Source organism: Chiloscyllium plagiosum, chromosome 2 (genome assembly GCF_004010195.1).
Source record: "Chiloscyllium plagiosum isolate BGI_BamShark_2017 chromosome 2, ASM401019v2, whole genome shotgun sequence".
NCBI lineage: Eukaryota > Metazoa > Chordata > Chondrichthyes > Orectolobiformes > Hemiscylliidae > Chiloscyllium > Chiloscyllium plagiosum.
Genome location: NC_057711.1, coordinates 128205745 through 128224540, shown reverse-complemented (window position 1 = coordinate 128224540; position 18796 = coordinate 128205745). Strand labels below are relative to the sequence as shown.

The window sequence follows — 18796 nt, the reverse complement described above, 5'->3', positions numbered from 1 at the left end:
CTCTCACCTTAAATTTATGCCCTATACCTTTAGACTGCTGGGGAAAATACCTTTGCTATTCTCCTTATCTATGCCTCTCATGCTGTCAGGTCACCCTCAGCCTCCCACATTCCAGGGAAAAGTCCCAGCCTATGCAGTTTCTCCTTATAACTCAAACCTTCAGTAGGTAACATGCTTGTAAATCATTTTTATACCCTTTCCAGTTTTGTAATTTTCTTTTGATAGCAGGACAATCAGAATTGTAAACAGTATTCCAAATGTGACCTTATCAATAAAAGCAAATTACTGCAGATGCTGGAATCTGAAACCAAAAGAGAAAACGCTGGAAGATCTCAGCAAGTCTGGCAGCATCTATAAGGAGAGAAAAGCACTGACGTTCCGAGTCTAACTGACCCTTTGTCAAAGCTTTGCTGCCAGACCTGCTGAGATTTTCCAGCATTTTCTCTTTTGGTGACCTTATCAATGTCTTGTACAGCTATAACATGATGTTCCAACTCCTGTACTCAATGCTCTGACTGATGAAGGCTCGCATGCCAAATGCTTTCTTCATTACCTGGTCTACCTGTGACACCACTTTCAAGGAACCATGTACCTACACGTCTAGGTCTCTCTGTTCAACAATACTTCCCAGGGCCCTACCATTAACTGTTTGTCTAACCAAAATGGAACACCACACATTATCAGAATTAAATCCATTGGCTCAGTTGATCAAGATCCTGTTGTATTCTTAGATGGCCTTTTTCACTGTCGACTATGTCACCAATCTTGCTGTCATCTGCAAACTTACTAAACACGCTGCATTGTCACCCAAATCATTTTATAAATGATTAACACCAATGGACTTAGCACCAGCCAAGGCAGCACACTGTTGTTTACAGGCCTCCAGTCTGAACAACAACAACACTTGATCATGTCAAGGCAACTTTGTATCCAATGGCTAGCTCTCCCTGGATCCCATATGATCTAACCGCTCTGCCTGAATTAGTTTGTAAGTTTTTTGATTATTTATTACTTTTGTTGGATCCTTGTCAGATGACTCTGAAGAAGGGCTTATGCCCAAAACATCGATTCTCCTGCTCCTTGGATGCTGCCTGACCTGCTGCGCTTTTCCAGCAACGCATTTTTCAGATGACTCTGATGCCAACTGATGTTACTTCAGCCAGTTAGTTCATCTCTAGTGCCATCTTATTTTCAGTTGTTTTTAATTATTTCTTTGCCTTAATTAATCAGTTGATAGGTCATCCCTTCACTTGCTGTTCAGCCTGTCAACGCTCTACTCACATTATTTGTACTTTATCGGTTAACATTCTTAACTCCCTGGAATTGTTTTGCCATTATCTCTCCTTGTATATATTCTGTGCCCATGTGCCTCTGTTCATTTCACCTGATGAAGGAGCAGTGCTCTGAAAGCTTGTGATTTTAAATGAATCTGAAGGACTATAACCTGGTGTCACAGGACTTTGACTTTGTCCACCCTAGTCCAACACCGGCACCTTCACATCATACTTAAAATGTGCCCCTGGACAAATGCGATCTGTCTGAAGCTACTCTGTATGGTTCCTGACATTTGCTGAAACATGGCAGATGAGGCACTTGGTGTTCCATTTTGTGGGCAGGGGACGGACGTTCTAGTTGGATACCCTGGTGCTTAGACAGGGATCAGCAATGGAGGCCACAACACCAGACCAAGACAATCTGGTCTGAAGGAAAGCAATCTCAGGCATCTGAAGGAATGCCCAACACGGTAGGCAGGAGTCAATATCCTTCTCTGTTCCGCCAGTGTCTTTTCTCCAATACCTGTGGTACTGAATCCACCTCCCACAAAGTGGCACTTGCTCTGCCACTGTCTCACCATTGTCTGTAAAGTCTTGCCTCATTCACCCTCTCCCATTCCAATTGTGACACCACGAACCCCTGCACGCCCTCTCACTTGCTTCAGAAACTTTCCCCCCTGCACCAACAATAATAACTGTACCAGCCACTTTCATCTTCCTTGTTATGTATCTCTCCCATAGCTCAAATAGAGCTGAAATAATCAAGATGACTGGTGTGTTGCCTGTCATTCAGCTCCATTCACCTCCCAATCTTCGCTGAGGATCTGGTTCTGACTGACTTTAGCAGAGCCTGGAGTGTATTGGCCAAGGGATCGGAGGCTACCCTTGACTTACTACCAGGATCCCTTGAACAAAGGCTTATTCCCCTTTACTGGACTGAGCCCTGCTGACATTTGTGGCAAACTTCCTGGCTTTATGTCTGAGTTAAACAGTGGTAAAACCGTATTAATATGAGCCAGATATTACTGACTGAGATGGTGACGTGCACAAAGACAGTGTAAGGCCAGGATCAGCTAGAGATACAGCCTGGTCCATGAGCTGGGGGTGTATCTCTGAGCATACTTGCTGCAATGCTACAATGAGAGTTTCTGGTGCAGCATTAAAGTGCCGAAATGTCCTGTGAGTGGATTGGAGGGTTGTCACGAGGCTTCATAAAGGCTGGCTCGAGTCAAATACCAATATGCACGATCATGGGGTAGTTGTGAGCAGTGACCATGGAGCATGTTCTGAGATTTTGGTGCCTAAAGTCCAAGGGAAACTTTTGGAGAAAGTGGCGAGTTGAACTTGCCGCAAACCCTCTCCAGTTTCATGCCAAGTTTGCTTGGTGAGATTGGTAAGATTGTAGCTGGTGGTGAGTTGGTCTGTTACTATAGTAATGAATATCAAAATAACTGGTCGAGAACTTAATCAGGATAGTGAGAATCTCATCATGCTGCTTGTGTAGAAGATATGACAAGATGCTCTCAACATCAAGGTGGGACTTAAGACCATAAGACATACGAACAGAAATTAGGCCATTCAGCCCATTAAGTCTGCTATGCCATTCAATCATGGCTGATATGTTTCTCAACCTCATTTTCGCTCTTTCTCTTCATAACCCTTGATCTCCTTGACAATCAAGAACCTATCTATCTCTACTTTAAGTATACACAATGACCTGGCCTCCACAGCCTTCTGTAGCAGTGAATTCCGTAGATCCACCACTCTCTGGCTGAAGAAGTTTTTTCTTATCTGTGTTCGAAAAGGTCTTCCCTTTACTCCAAGGCTGTGCCCTCGGGTCCTAATCTCTCTTACCAATGGAAATACCTTCCCAACATCCACTCTGTCCAGGCCATTCAGAATTCTGCATGTTTCAATTAGATCCCCCTCATCCTTCTAAACTTAATCGAGTATAGACCCAGCGTCCTCAAGTGTTCCTCATATGTTAAGCTTTTCATTCTTGGCACCATTCTCGTGAACCTCCTCTGAACATGCTCCAGGGCCAGTACATCCTTCCTGAGATATGAGGCCCAAAACTTCACCAAATACTCCAAATGTGGTCTGACAGAACCTTAGAGAGACTCAGAAGTACATCCCTGCTTTTATATTCAAATCCTCTCAAAATAAATGTCAACATTGCATTTGCCTTCCAAACCCCTGACTCAAGCTGCAAGTTTACCTTGAAATAATTCTGGACTTGAACGCCCAAGTCTCTTTGTACTTCAGACTTCTGAATTTTCTCCCCATTAAGAAAATAGTCCATGCCTCTATTCTTCCTACCAAAGTCAATGACCTCACACTTTCCCACATTGTACTCCATCTGCCATTTCTTTGCCCACTCTCCTAACCTGTCCAAATCCTTCTGCAGCCTCCCTGCCTCCTCAATGCTACCTGCCCCTCTACCTATCTTTGTATCATCTGCAAACTTAGCCAGAATGCTCTCAGTTCCTTCATCTAGATCATTAATATATAAAGTGAAACATTGTGGTCCCAACTCTGAGACATGTGGAATACCACTTGTCATCGGCTGCCATCCTGGGAAGGACACTTTTATCTTCACTGTCCACTTTCTTCCAGACAGCCAGGCTTCTATCCATGCTAGCACCTTGCCTCTGACACCGTGGGCCCGTATCTTACTCAGCAGCCTCCTGTGTGGCACCTTGTCCAAGACATTCTTGAAGTCCAGGTAGATAACATTCATTAGCTCCCTTGATCTAACTTGCTCATTACTTCCTCAAAGAATTCTAGCAGATTTGTCAGGCATGACCTAACCTTTATGAAATCAACAATTGTCTGTCTCCGGCTACTTGTGGAGCGTTTCAGAGAACACCTCTGGGACACCCGGACCAACCAACCCAACCACCCTGTGGCTCAACACTTCAACTCCCCCTCCCACTCCACCAAGGATATGCAGGTCTTTGGACTCCTCCATCGCCAGACCACAACAACACGACGGTTGGAGGAAGAGCGCCTCATCGTCCGCCGATGAACTCGGATTTCACCAGTTTCCTCATTTCCCCGCCCCACACCTTGTCTCAGTCAAATCCATCGAACTCAGCACCGCCTTCCTAACCTGCAATCTGTTTCCTGACCTCTCCGCCCCCACCCCACTCTGACCTATCACCCTCACCTTGACCTCCCTCCACCTATCGCATTTCCAACGCCCCTCCCCCAAGTCCCTCCTCCCTACCTTTTATCTTAGCCTACTGGACAAACTTTCTTCATTCCTGAAGAAGGGCTTATGCCCGAAACGTCGATTCTCCTGTTCCCTGGATGCTGCCTGACCTGCTGCGCTTTTCCAGCAACACATTTTCAGCTCTGATCTCCAGCATCTGCAGTCCTCACTTTCTCCTATACAAGAAGAAATCCTGTGTCTACCTGATAAAGGAGCATGCTTTATCTATCATGATAAAGTATGGATGCACACAAGTGGAAAAGTCTGATTGGCAGGAATAGCTTGCTCAAGGAGTTCATAGAATTCATTTGAGAGAGATTCTTACAGTAATATATTTTGGAATTGAGCAAGTTGAAGTGAACTTGGTAATGTGTAATATAACCAAATTTATTCATAACCTCAGCATTACTGGTAACAGAAAACACACATGTTTGAATTTTGCATCCTGTTTGAAAGGGAGGAGATTGGGGCGAAGACTAGTATTTTAAACCTTTCCTGATTTCACTGTGGAGCTTTTTGTAAAACCGTTCTAGCAATAGCTGCAAAACAGAAGCTGGAAGGGAGAGAGGAACTTAGTTAAATTACAAATGGTACTGAACAAACTGATGGGGTGACAGGCTGATGTCTCTCTCAGTTTTTCTCTACCCTGTCCTACCATTCTGACTCTCATTGCCCAGATTACTGTTTATCTCTTGTCTCGACTTTTTGATGTCCCACATATTTCCACCTTGTCTACTTATCTCTTGGCTCCACTATTTTGTTTAAAACCCTCTCTACTTAGTCCTGTGTTATGCAGTTCACAAGAACATTGGCCCCCAGCATGGTTCAGGTGTTGATCAATTTCCTTGATGTCTGTGCTGAGCAGATGTTAGAATTTATTATTAAAGAGATTATAAACTGTACAGTTAGAAAAACTCAAGGTAATTGGGAAAAGGCAGCATGGTTTGGTCAGAGGGAAATCATGTTTAACTGAATTGTTGGAGTTCTTTGAAGGTATAATGTGCGCGGAATTACTGTTCTTGGATTTCCGGAAGGCATTTGATAAGGTGCCACATCAAAAGTTATTGTGGAAAGTAAAAGGTCATGGTTTAAGAGGTAGCATATTAGCTTGGATAGAGGTTTGGCAAAAAACAAGATTGGCAGGATGTGACCAGTAGAATCCCACAGGCATCTGTTCTGGAGCCTAAGCGTTTTTTTACAATTTATTCAATGACTTAAATGTAAGCAGGCATGGTAGTTAAATTCACAGACCACAACAAGATAGGGAGGAAAGCTTGTTGTGAGGAAGACATAGTTATAGACAGACACCGGTAATTCAGTGAGCAAAAATCCATTGGATTGAGTACAATATAATTGGGAAAATGTGAAGTTTGTCAGGAACAATGAGTATTCCTTAAACTAAGGATTCCAAGGTGCTGAGCACTTTTAAATGTCACAAAGATTTAGTATGCAGATACAGCAAATGATGAAGTAGGTCAGTGGGATACTATCCCTGATACATGAAGAGTTCAGCATAAATATAAGGTGGCATACTTCAGCTGTACAGTGCATTGGTTAGACTACAGTTCAAATACTGTGTGCAATTTTGGTCTCCTTATTTAAGAAAGAATGTAATGCATTGGAGGCATTTCAGAGAATGTTTTCTAGATTGATGCGTTGTATGGGTGGGCCAGTTTTCAATGGAGTTTAGAGAGTGAGGGGTGACCTCATTGAAGTGCAGAAGATCCTGAATGGTAAGATTGATGTGCAAGGGACACTTCAGTCCAGAACTTGGGGCACTCTTTTAAAACTAATCATTGCCCTTTTCAGGCAGCTAGGAGAGTGCTTTTTCTGAGAAGGTTGTATGACTTTGGAACTCTTTTAGTGTGATTTATTATTTTCACATGTACCAAGATACAGTGAAAAGTATAGTTTTGCCTTCTAACTAGTCAAATTGTCCCTTGCATAAGCACATCAGTGTAACAGAACAGAATGCAGAATATAGTGTTACAGCTACAGGCTAGGTGAAAGAAAGATCAACTTTAATATGAGAGGCCCATTCATAACAGTGGGGAAGAAGCTGTTCTTAAATCTGTTGGTAGGTGTTTTCAGAGTTTTGTATCTTCTGCCCAATGGACAAGGACGGAAGAGCGTATAACCAGGGTGGGAGCAGTTTTTGATCATGTTGGCTACTTTCCCAAGGCAGTGGGAAATGTAGATAGTGTTATGGACTAGGCCAGGCCACTCAAAACATTCTTAAGCAGGTAACTCCAGACCATAACTTTGCAATTTCGTTTGGTAAGTGTACAGTGAACATTACCTGAAGTAAGCTAGCTAGGTTGATTACAAGAGTTGAAAACAGACAAAAATGTATTCACAAAATTACACAATGAAACCCAAAGAACAGAATAAAAAACCCCTACAGAACTCAACCTATCCAACTGGACTTAATTCTGCTGTTGTGAATATACACAGCAGTCCCAATAAGCAAACTCCCTTCACAAACCAGCATAAATGGAACACTTGCTTACAGGTTAAAGTTGAAGGGCAGAAAAGAGAGAGAGTTTCCACACAGCTCCCTGTTGAACTTCCCAGTTCAAGACTGAACTAAAACTGCTCAGCTCAGCTCAAGAGCTGACCACTCCCCTTTCATTGTACAGGTCACTTCTAAAACATGACCACTTTGGCCTGAAGTCTCATCTGTTTACATATAAACAAAAGGCCTCTCAAAATCCTTTTCATCTCTGTACCAAATCAGACTGATCAGAGCCTAGCCTGGTTTATTGGTCCTCTGAAAAAAATCAAGGACAGAGTCTCCTTGAGCCAAGGAACAGCTTTCAGAGAAAAAAGGGAGTAACTTTGTGACAAGAGTCAATGGAAGAAAGGCTGGTTTCATGATGGACTGGGCTGCAGTCACAACTCTGTCATTTCTCACAGTCTTGGGCAGAGCAGTTGCCATACCAAGCTATGATTGAATGGCGGAGTGGACTCGATGGGCCGAATGGCCTTACTTCCACTCCTATGTCTTATGGTCTTATGGTCTTAAGCTGTGATGCAGCCAGATAGGATGATTTCTTTGTCTCAGAAGGTGATGGAGTCGGAGTGAATGAATATTTTTGTGGTGAGATTGATAGATTCTTGGAGAAAGTGAGGACTGCAGATGCTGGAGATCAGAAGAGTGTGATACTGGGAACGCACAGCAAGTCAGGCAGCATCTGAGTAGCAGGAGAATCGACGTTTCGAGCATAAGCCCTTCATCATTGATAGATTCTTGTTAGACAGTGGAATTGAAGGTTATCAAGGTAGATGGGAATGTGAAATTTGAAACAAACAGCTTGGCCATAAGTTATTGAATAATAGAGCAGGCGTCAGGGGCTGAATAGTCTACTTGTGCTCCTATGGCATATTTTGTGTGTAATTTTATCCTTTCCTGCTTTATATCTTTGTATTTTAGTGAATAGTTTTACAACTTTTCCCATAGCAACCTTATTAGTTGTATTATAAACTAAACTTTCTCTTGTTTAAAATATAACCAGCAGCACGGCTTTATGTTTTTAAAAAATGTAAACACTGGTAAATTGAAAGGGGACGACTTCCAAGTTAATATAAATGCTTGGTTCATGGAATACTCTGAGAAAACTTGTCATACGTGGTCAAGGCAGTTTGCTTTTAAGAAAAATAGGTATGTGTGCCACATAAAGTTCGTACATAAATTCTAAAATACCCATTCCAATATGAAGCCATCTCTGTGAACAGTTTCTCCATAGAGCATAGGAGTAGGACCTGTTGGTGGCTTAATAGTAATGTCACTGGAGCAGTAACGTAGAGGTCCAAAAGGGCATGGGTTCAAATCCCAACATGGTTCCTGCTGGTATTTTAATTTAATAAGATGTGGAATTTTGAAAATCTTAAAATGGTCCAGTCAGTGATGCTCCTATCCTATACATTCCTGAAGAAGGGGTCATGTCCGAAACGTCGATTCAACTTCAACAGTTGAAGTTTTGCTCCCTGGAATATCCTTTTAAGTAGTTTTTATGAAATAATTTAAGAATATTAATAACGCAATACTTGAGTACTCCAGGCTGAAGTGGGTACTGCAGACGCTGGAGATTAGAGTCAAGATTAGAGTGGTGCTGGAAAAGCACAGCAGGTCAGGCAGCATCCGAGGAGCAGGAAAATCGATACTTCAGGCAAAAGCCCTTCATTAGGAATGAGGCCTCATTCCTGATGAAGGGCTTTTGCCTGAAACGTCGATTTTCCTGCTCCTCGAATGCTGCCTGACCTGCTGTGCTTTTCCAGCACCACTCTAATCTTGACCTGAGTACTCCAGTGTTGCATGTTTTCCCTCTAATTAGTTTCTAAAAGGGAGATGATGGTAATGTCACTCGGTTGGTAATCTAATATTCCAGCTTCATGTTCTGGTAAGAATATAAAAAATAATAACTGGAGCAGGCAATTCAGCCCATCGAGCTTGTTCCGCTATGTGAGCTGCATCTCAGCCTCAACTTCACTTTCTTGCCTGCTTCCCATAATCCTTTACCCCCCATTCCTAATTAAAAATTTGTCTATTTCCTCCTTAACGTTATTAAATAGCTTGGCATCCACCACTGCCTGGCGGAGTGAATTCCACAACATGATGAGCAAAGTAATTCCTCCTCAGCTGTTTTAAATCTGATGCCCCTTATCCTGAGACTATGACCTCTCATTCCAGATTGCCTTACAAGGAGAAATATCCTCTCTATGTCTACTTTTCAATCTCCCTTAACATTATATGTACTTCAGTTAGATTACCTGTTATCCTTCTAAATGCTGGCCAGAACTGTTCTAAACTGCTTAATCTCTCCTCATTTGCAAGCCTTTCATCTCTGGAATTAATCTAGTGAACCCTCTCTGAACTGCTTCCAATGGAGTTGCATCTCTCCTCAAACAAGGACACCAAAACTATACACTGTACTCAGATACAGTCTCACCAATGCCTTGTACAATTGCAAGGACACTTCCCTATGTTCCTGTTATTCCTTCAGCAATAATGCTATAATTTAGTTTGCCCTCATTATAACTTGTGTGTTAGCTTTCTGTGACTCATGCACAAGGACACCCTGATTCGTCTGCACTGAGACATTTTGAAGTTTCTTTCTATTTGTTAATAAGTTGCCATTTTACTCTCTGACAAATGAATAACTTGACACTTACTAACTTTAAACTCAATCAGCCAAATTTTGGCCAATTCACCTAAACTTTCCATATCCATTTGCAATTTCCTTACTTTTTCATTGCAACTTATTTTTCCATCTATTTTAATATCATCTGCAAATTTGACTTTAATACTTTCTATCCCCACATCTAAGTCACTAACATGGGTTGTAAATAGTTGAGGTGTATGGACTGAGCCCCATAATGCCCCACGAGATACAGCTTGCCAACCAGAAAGTGTTCCACTTATCCCAGTTCTCTGCTTTCTGTTGTTTGGCGAGTCCTTTATCCAAGCTAATATGTTACTGCTCACCCCATGTGATCTTACTTTGTATATTAACCATTTGTGCAGCACTTTAAGTGCCATGTGGAAGTCCAGAAAAACTGCTTATACAGAACTCCCTATTACCCACTTTGCTTGTTACATCTTCGAAGAACTCTAGCAAATTAGTCAAATGTGATTTACCCTTCATAGAACCTTCACAATACTAACTTTAATGGATTGCGTTTTGACTTTCCAAATTTATTGTTTGCCACTTCATTAATAATAGAATTTAGCAATTTACTAATAATGCATATTAAACTAACTGTTCTATAGTTTCCTGCTGTCTGCTTCGCTCTATTTTTGAATAAGGGTGTTGCATTTTTCTGAACCACTGGAAACTTTTCAGAATCTAGGGAATTTTGGACTATTATAGCCACTGCATCCAGTGACACTGTTGCACTTCCTTGAAAACCCTCAGATGTAGGCCTCAGACCTTGGGGATCTATCTGTCTTCAATCCCAATAGTTTGCTCAGTACCTTTTACCTAGTGATGACGGTTGTAAGTCCCTCCTTTTCTATAACCTCTGTATTACTGGTTACTATGGAGACGGTACTAATGCCCTCCACCATGAAAATTGAAGCAAAGTATTGATTAGTGTCCCCACCCTTTCTGTGTTCCACACTTTTACCCCTGTATGGGACAAGCATTCACTACTGCTACTCTCTTCCCTTTTCATATGTCTTATAGAAGCTTTTGCTCACCAATTTTTATATTTTAACCCCCTGCAAATATATCAAAGGAGATTGCTCAGACCCTCGCTTTTAACTTATTTCAAGACAAGTGTAAGGTGCTGTGTTCCAGATGTAATTTGATTGAATTCAATGAATTCAGATGGAATTCAATGTAGCTAAGTGCGAGGTGATTCACTTTGGGCTGTGTTCCAGATGTAATTTGATTGGTTACACTACTCAGCTTTAACCAAAACACACTTTATTTTTACACCACTGTTAAAACAAACAAAAGAAGGATTGGAATAATTTACCTCTATTGGAAAACTTAACAGAATAATATATTATTTAACTTCTAAACAGCAATTGTTTCAGTACAGTAATATTCCAAACAGATTGTCTCACATGTGATTCAGGCAGCAGGAAGAGAACAGAGAGAAAGATATAGCAGCTTCCACAGTCAACTTCAAAACCCGCACAGCTAAAGATAGCTAAACTAAAAAAGACCCTGGTTCTGCGGGGAGCCACACTCCACCCACTCATGCAACTTTTATTGTTCCAACTTTAAAAAGAACCTCAAGTCCTCAAAAGCTTTTTATGTTATTGGCTTGGAGGAGACAACTCCGTACCTCTCTCTCCAAACCACCTTTAAAAGAAAAGGACAAAATGTACCTCTTAAAGCCATAGTGTCTTCACAATTTGCAATTGTTTTCTTCCATAACTAATATTTGCTCATTTTACTGCTTTTTAGTAACACTTTGATCCTTTGAAAGTTTCCCAATTAGCCATCCTAACACTGAACTTTCCAATATAGTATGCCTTTGATTTTGTCCTTAAGCTATCTTTAACATTCTTCCCTAGCCATGGATGCTTTTCCAACCCTCCCCAGCCCTTCAATATTTACTTAATTATTTGCCACTATTCATCCACTACACATCAAGTGTCCTATCTTTCAGTCTTTCTGCCCAGCCCACTAGGGTCAGATCTGTCCTTATGCCTAAGTAATTATATTTGTTTAACTCCAGAAAGCGAGTGTAAAACTCCAGTTTCTCACCCTCCAAATGAATTTGAATTTCTAACTTGCTATGATGTCTCTTCTTAGAGAATTCTTTACTATCATTAATTAATCCCACCTCATTGCACAACACCCAGTCCAGAATATCCCGCTCCCTGGCTGGTTCCCCAGCACATTTGCTCCAAGAAATAATATCTAATGCACTTGGAATTTTCTCTTGAGGCTACCTATGTCAATTTGCTTAATCCAGTCCACATGAATATTAAAGTCAACCATGATTATTGTTGTATCTTCATTACAAGCCCTTGTATTTTCTGATTTATATTGTGCCTGAATGGTAAATCCAGTCAAGAAAGATTGTAAAACTTGAAATCAGTCGAAATTTGGAATTATAAGATAGCTTAATGGTAAGCATGTAACTATTGTCACTTGTTGTAAACATCCACCTGGTTTATCACATCCGATCAGAAAGGAAACTGCCATTTTTACCTGGTCTGGTCTATATGTAACTTCAGACCCCCAGCAGTGTGGTTGACTATTAACTGCCCTTTAAATGGCCCGAGCAAGCCACTCAGATCCAAGGGCAACTAGGAATGGGCAATAAACGCTGGATCAGCCAGTGATGCCCTTAACCTATGTAGAAATAAAAATAAAATTGTTGATTTGATTATGTTTTACTATTCAAAAGCTTTACCAATGATGATGTCTCAGAGGGCAACTTGTATAAAACCTCTCAAAAAATAGGTAAGAAGTATTAAGGAGTAAATTTATTAAGAAGTAAGAGTTACTATATTGCTGTTTTTAATTTGTCTTGTTTGTATTTTATTTTGGCAGGTATAGCATACCTTAGTGGGATGTGCAGTGAAAGAAAGAAGTGTGTTCTTGCAGAGGACAATGGACTGAATCTAGCCTTTACAATTGCTCATGAGATGGGTCACAAGTAAGTAACAATCAATGATAGCCATGGTCTTCACTTTAAATACTTTTACGAGGTAGGAAACAAGCACACTGAGTGACAAGGATTCATAAAGTGATAAACCCAAACGTATTCAGAAGAAACTTTTCTTTTATTCAAACAGTGCTTAGAATATGGAATTTACTATCAGATAGAGTCATTGAGACAAATGGTGTAACTCGTTTAAGGTGAAGCCAAGTAAGTATATGAGAGAGAAAGAAATATAAAGCTAATTTGAATGGTTCACATCAGATAGGTTGGAAAAAACATTTTGAGCAAAAGCACCAGCTTGGGCCAGTTTAGCCAAACTTGTAACTTCTTTGTAGAGCATGAAGGACTGATGTGAGGAGTCTGAGGGGGAAAGGTGTGTAGCATGCCTGAGTGTGGAATGACATTGAACCAGTGTAAGAGAATTTTAATCTTCTAGAAACATAGAAAATAGGAGCTGAAGTAGGCCATTTGGCCCTTTGAGCGTGGCCTACCATACAATAAGATCATGGCTAATCATACAATCTCAATATTCCATTCCCACCCTCTCTGCATACCCCTTGATCGCTTTAGCCACAAAGGCCATGCCCCTTGAATGTATCTAATGAACTGGCCCCAACAGGTTCCTGTGGGAGAGAATTCTACAGGTTCACTCCTCTCTGAGTGAAGAGATTCGTTCTCATCTCAGGCCTGAATGGCTTACCCCTTATTCTTACACTGTGACCCCCAGTTCGAGGCTTCCCCAACATCAGGAACATCTTTTCCACATCTAGCCTGTCCAGTCCCAACAGGACTTTATATGTTTCTATGAGATCTCCCTGAGATCCAATGAGATCCTGGTGCAGCACGAGGTGAAGCGAGTCCCTATACAATGCAATTTACCTTGTTGATGCTGAGTACCAGTGAGGAGCAGACTGGAGGCTGGAGTGATGTGGGACAAGGGGAATCCCAAGTTCCGGAGCGGTGCGTAGGGAATCCTGAGTCCTGAAGTGGTACATGGGGAATCCCGAATCCCAGAGCGATATGTTGGAAATCCCAAGTCCTGGAGCGGTACATGGGGAATTCCAAGTCCTGGAGTGGTATGTGAGGAATTCTGAGTCACGGAGCGACACGTGGAAAATCCTGGGTCCTGGGGTGGTACTTAGGGAATGCCAAGTCCCGGAGCTGCTCGTGGGGAATCTCAGGTTCTGGAGTGGTATGTCCGAGTCCCAGAGTGGTACGTGGGGAATCCTGAGTCCTGGAGCAGTACATATGGAATTCTGAATCCTGGAGGAGTACATGGGGAATTCTGCATCCTGGCGCAGCACAAGGTGAAGTGAATTCCAGTACAGCATGACTGATCTTGTTGCTGCTGAGTGCTGGTGAGGATTGGGCTGGAGCGATGCGGGGCAGTTGTTGGATTTGGGCCTGCCGCTGCTGCAGTTTGGAGTGCTTTACTGGACTGTAATTAAAATCCTTTTCACAATGTTATAACTACCTCAATTCTAACATTATTAAACACCGTAAGTAATGCTACTGCTTTCCATTTAATTCTCTTTTGTATCCAAGATTTGTACCTAGCTAAGATGGCACCATTAAAGGCAGCCATTGTAAAATATTTCACTGTACATCTGCACTTCTGTACTGGATACAAACAACAATGAAGAATATTCTATTCATTCTTCTAAATTCAAGTGAATACAAGCCCATTTGATCTAGTCTTTCCTCGTATGACTTCTAGTTGAAGAAAATTGAAAACATGAATTATACAAAACTTTCTCAAACACAAGTATGTTTGTAATTATATGTAGAGGGTAGGGAAGGAAGATGTTTAGTGTAAGTATCAACTGTAAAATGATTGTCATGTGGAAAATATCTACATAGGATCCAGAACCGAGTCTCTGTACAGAAGTCCATCTTTTTGATTTCCCAATCATATGGATTTTTTAAATCAAATCTAATGAGCATCTTTAGTCTGTCTAGATATTTATAAGGATTCTGGCTTATTATTTCAATATGTTCTGGGCTTTGGCATAATTGTACCTGACAAATATATAACTGTTGCAACTGTATTGATACAAAACATTGAAGAAATCACTGTTCATGGAAACTTCAGGACACAGCCAGTATGTTGAGTTTCTTCAGCTAATTGCCTTTAACAAGAATCAAATTTGTTTTTATTACAATGTATGAATTGTATCATTCAGTTATTACAATGTATGAATTGTATCATTCGGTTGCATTGTGTAATTATTAGTCATTACAAGTCTAAAAAAAATGTAGCTATTTAGTTTAAGTTTGCTTGGATGACATAATGAACAGACAGGCGTCTTGGATGACCTCTTGTCTATTTGTTAACTTGCCAAAGAAACTAGAAAGGGATTTGTCATGTCTTGGCAACTTTTGTGTACATAACAGCAATATTCAGCTGTGACAAAATTTCTGGATCTTGTGCTACAAGTTATTGTTGAGGTCAGCTAATCCTCAGGGGAAGAAAAGGCTATCATGGAAAAGTTGCATCACTGAAGCTAGTGAAGTGTGAATATTTTTAATGTAATTGGATTAAGGATCTAATTTTCATTCTAAACAAAATTGTGAGATAATGTAAACCCACACAGCATAGTCTACTTACAAAGTAAAGGGCACTGCATTCTCTGGAGCTGACCCTATGATATTTGGCAAGATTAAATACCGAGAGAAATCAGCCAGCTTAGAATTTTAATGCTATGTGTAATTTAAGATGAAAGGGTTTCTACTTTTGGAACCAAAGTAGGAGTTAAAAGATAAATTACAGGCATTACATTTTAAATCTATTTTCTGCAAATAATTTTAAATAGTGCCACATCGTTCCAAGATTCAAGCAATGTTAACTCAGAACAATTGAGAGCAATTATCAATTTGAATTTATAAATCAAGCACCACTACTTAACAGAATGTATTGGGAAATTACCAAGATATTGGAATAACTCAATGTCATTTCACTATTAACCACTACCAGTAAAATGGGGTCTGCTTTATTGTTATCACCAATTCAGACGTATTACTGTACATGTCAGGAGCTGATGGGGCTTGAACCTGGGCCTCTCCTGGCTCAGAAGCAAGGTCACTAACACCGTGGCACAGGAGCCCTATGGGTCTGTTTTATGTTATTATATCTGGAAGTGTTATCACACTCAACTGAATGGCTTTCCAACAAATCTCCCTGACTTTTATTTTGTTTTTAACTATTAGCCACCACCAAAAAAACATGCATGCAGCCAGTTGGATATTTACCACGCAAAGCTCATTATGGGCAAAGTGAACCATCGCGAGTGATGGGGCAGGGCGAAATGGGGAGGGACACTGGGAAGGGATTAAATCAAAATGGAGTCAGAGGGGAAATAAGTCACTGTGTCCACCACAGTGCCCAACTCTCTCTCAAGACATCGAGAGCATTGATGGATTCCGCGTTCTCCGTCTCTGTGGGTCTGCTGTTTTATTTAATACCCAGAATCGAATCTAAATTAGAATAGAATCGAAATTTATTGTCACATGTATTTTTAAATGAAAAATCCAGTGAAAGGTTTTATAAGTCACCCCACCACAGTGCCTACATCAATGACCGAAATCATACATAACAATAACAAAAAATAAAATTAAGACAAGGTTCATCACAGTTCAGTTAATGGCTCCTGGGCTTAGGGAAAACCAATTAAGGAACAATAGAATACCGAGCAGGACAAGACCACCATGCCAGGACAAGACCACCATGCCAGGATGGGACCACCATGCCAGGATGGGACCACCATGACCGGCTGCTGGAACACTTGGCCAGAAGCCTCTACCAAAGAACACTGTCATGCAGGGCTGAGACTGCCTGCCAGGCTGCTGGAATACCTGGAAGTCAATGATGAAGAAGACCTCCACAGAGCAAAGAGACCTCCGTGCTGGGTCAAGACCACCACACTGGGAGACTGCCATTTCTCTTCCCCCTCCAGGGTGCCCCGGCCCAGCCTTGAAGACGGTGCCTCAGCCCAGCCTGAGAGTCCGGGCTGTGGGAATTAGGCCAACTTGCTCCTCACACACCAGGAGACCCTGGCCTGGAGTAGAACTGTGTCTGGCTGAAGCTGGTGTTGCCACCACCACCAAAGGCCTCCTCCCTCACCCACCACTCTCCAGACCCAAAAGAAGAGAAAATGAAGAAAAGGATCCCCAGAAAAATGAAGAGAAAGAGAGAAAGTAAGCCAACAGGCCTGGCCGAAGCCTGGGCTCAGCCCCCTACTCTGCTGCTTTCACACACAAAACTGAGTGATGTTTCCACCACCAATCACCCTTATTTTTTAAAAAAACTAAATACCACCAGTAACCATCCATGTAGCCAAATACATATTTATAAGCCAAGCCTATTATGGGCAGTGCACTGGGTCTGTTTTATGAGGGGCTCAGGTGATCAGTTCCAATGGGGCAGGCCATTGCCTGTTACCATGGGAACACTTATTCAGTGAGCTCCACAGGGAGATAATTTAGTGATTCCTGTGGGCCTTGTAGGGATTATCACAGGTATGAAAAGAACAAAGGAGACAAGCATAGGTTCAGGAGGTATCCAGAGTGAAACACCATGGGTAAATGTTCAGATCCAAGTCACTCTTCCGTGTACTCTAGTTTACAATCTGAAGAGCTGACTAAATGTCGATGGTTTCGTTTTCTCTATTCAATATTGAACATTTGTATCAGAGAAACAAATGGTCATTTTATGTTAGATGCCGACCAAATATACTGGAAATTTGTGGAATATTAGTGGAAACAAATGTGCAAAGAGCAGGTAAAATATTTCAGCCCACTTTCCACAAATGTGTGGAAGCAATCCACCAGTTCACTAGATGCAAGTATAAATGTAGGCAATTGTTCTTTATATTCATTGTTCCTGTGATAGGGGTAGAGTTAGGACATCAAAATGGGCTGACCTGTATAATGTTGAATAAGAATCCATTTTGCCAGAGCGGCAAGGAGAGAAGGAGTGTTGAAGCGAGGGCTGCTGGGAAGGGTGAGTTTTCCCGCATTAAAATGGACTTACCTCGGGAGTCGGGCCTCCATTTGCCGAGAGGTGCGAGGGAGGAGCGAAGGACTTCTGGAAAGTCATATATTTGTGTGGTTTGTGTTACCCGAAACACTACTCGGGTAGTGTCTCCCACCCATCCTCCTCCTCTAACCAAACAAAAAGGTTCTGTGCGCCAGATTGGTAAGGTAACGAATTTATTTTTTATTCCTTATTTTTTCAGCAGTCTCTTTGGGAATTTAGAATAGTGGGAATGGAGGTGAGGGTAGTTGAATGTTCCTCCTGCAGAATGTGGAAGGTAAGGGTCACCACTAGTGTCCCTGCTGACGACATCTGCGGGAAGTGCACCCAACTCCAGCTCCTCGAAAACCACGTTAGGGGACTGGAGCTGGATGAACTTCGGATCATTCGGGAGGCAGAGGGGGTTATTGAAAGGGGTTACAGGGAGGTAGTGACTCCTCAGGTACAAGAAAAAGGCAAATGGGTTACAGTCAGGGGACGGAAAGGGAACCGGCAGGCAGTGCAGGGATCCCCTGTGGCCATTCTCCTCAACAATAAGTATACCATTTTGGATACTGTTGGGGGGAACGACTTACCAGGGGAAAGCAGTGCGGCACAGGGCTCTGGCACAGAGTCTGTCCCTTCTACTCAGAAGGGAAGGGGGAAAGGAGCAGAGCAGTAGTCATTGGGAACTCCATAGTTAGGGGGACAGATAGGAGGTTCTGTGGGGACGAGAGAGACTCACGGTTGGTGTGTTGCCTCCCAGGTGCCAGGGTTCGTGATGTCTCTGATCGTGTTTTTGGGCTCCTTAAGGGGGAGGGGAAGCAGCCCTAAGTCGTGGTCCACTTAGGCACCAACGACATAGGTAGGAAGACAGATGGGGATTTAAAGCAGAAATTCAGGGAGCTAGGAAGGAAGCTTACAGCTGGGTCAAACAGAGTTGTTGTCTCTGGTTTGTTGCCCGTGCCACGTGCTACTGAGGCAAGGAATAGGGAGAGAGAGAAGTTGAACACGTGGCTACAGGGATGGTGCAGGAGGGAGGGTTTTGGATTCTTGGATAATTGGGGCTCGTTCTGGGGTAGGTGGGACCTCTACAAGCAGGATGGTCTTCATCTGAACCAGAGGGGTCCCAATATCCTGGGGGGGAAATTCGCTAAGGCTATTGGGGTG

General features: G+C 42.1%; 1 protein-coding gene across 2 annotated transcripts in view; it reads left to right on the top strand.

The window, feature by feature from the left end:
* Positions 1 to 18796, top strand: part of LOC122563838 (A disintegrin and metalloproteinase with thrombospondin motifs 19-like) — a 526911-nt gene that overhangs the window by 163030 nt on the left and 345085 nt on the right. For both annotated transcript variants that reach the window (XM_043718038.1, XM_043718033.1), the window contains exon 7: positions 12504 to 12609. In XM_043718038.1, the coding sequence (XP_043573973.1) occupies positions 12504 to 12609 (106 nt within the window). The remainder of the gene's footprint in view (positions 1 to 12503; positions 12610 to 18796) is intronic.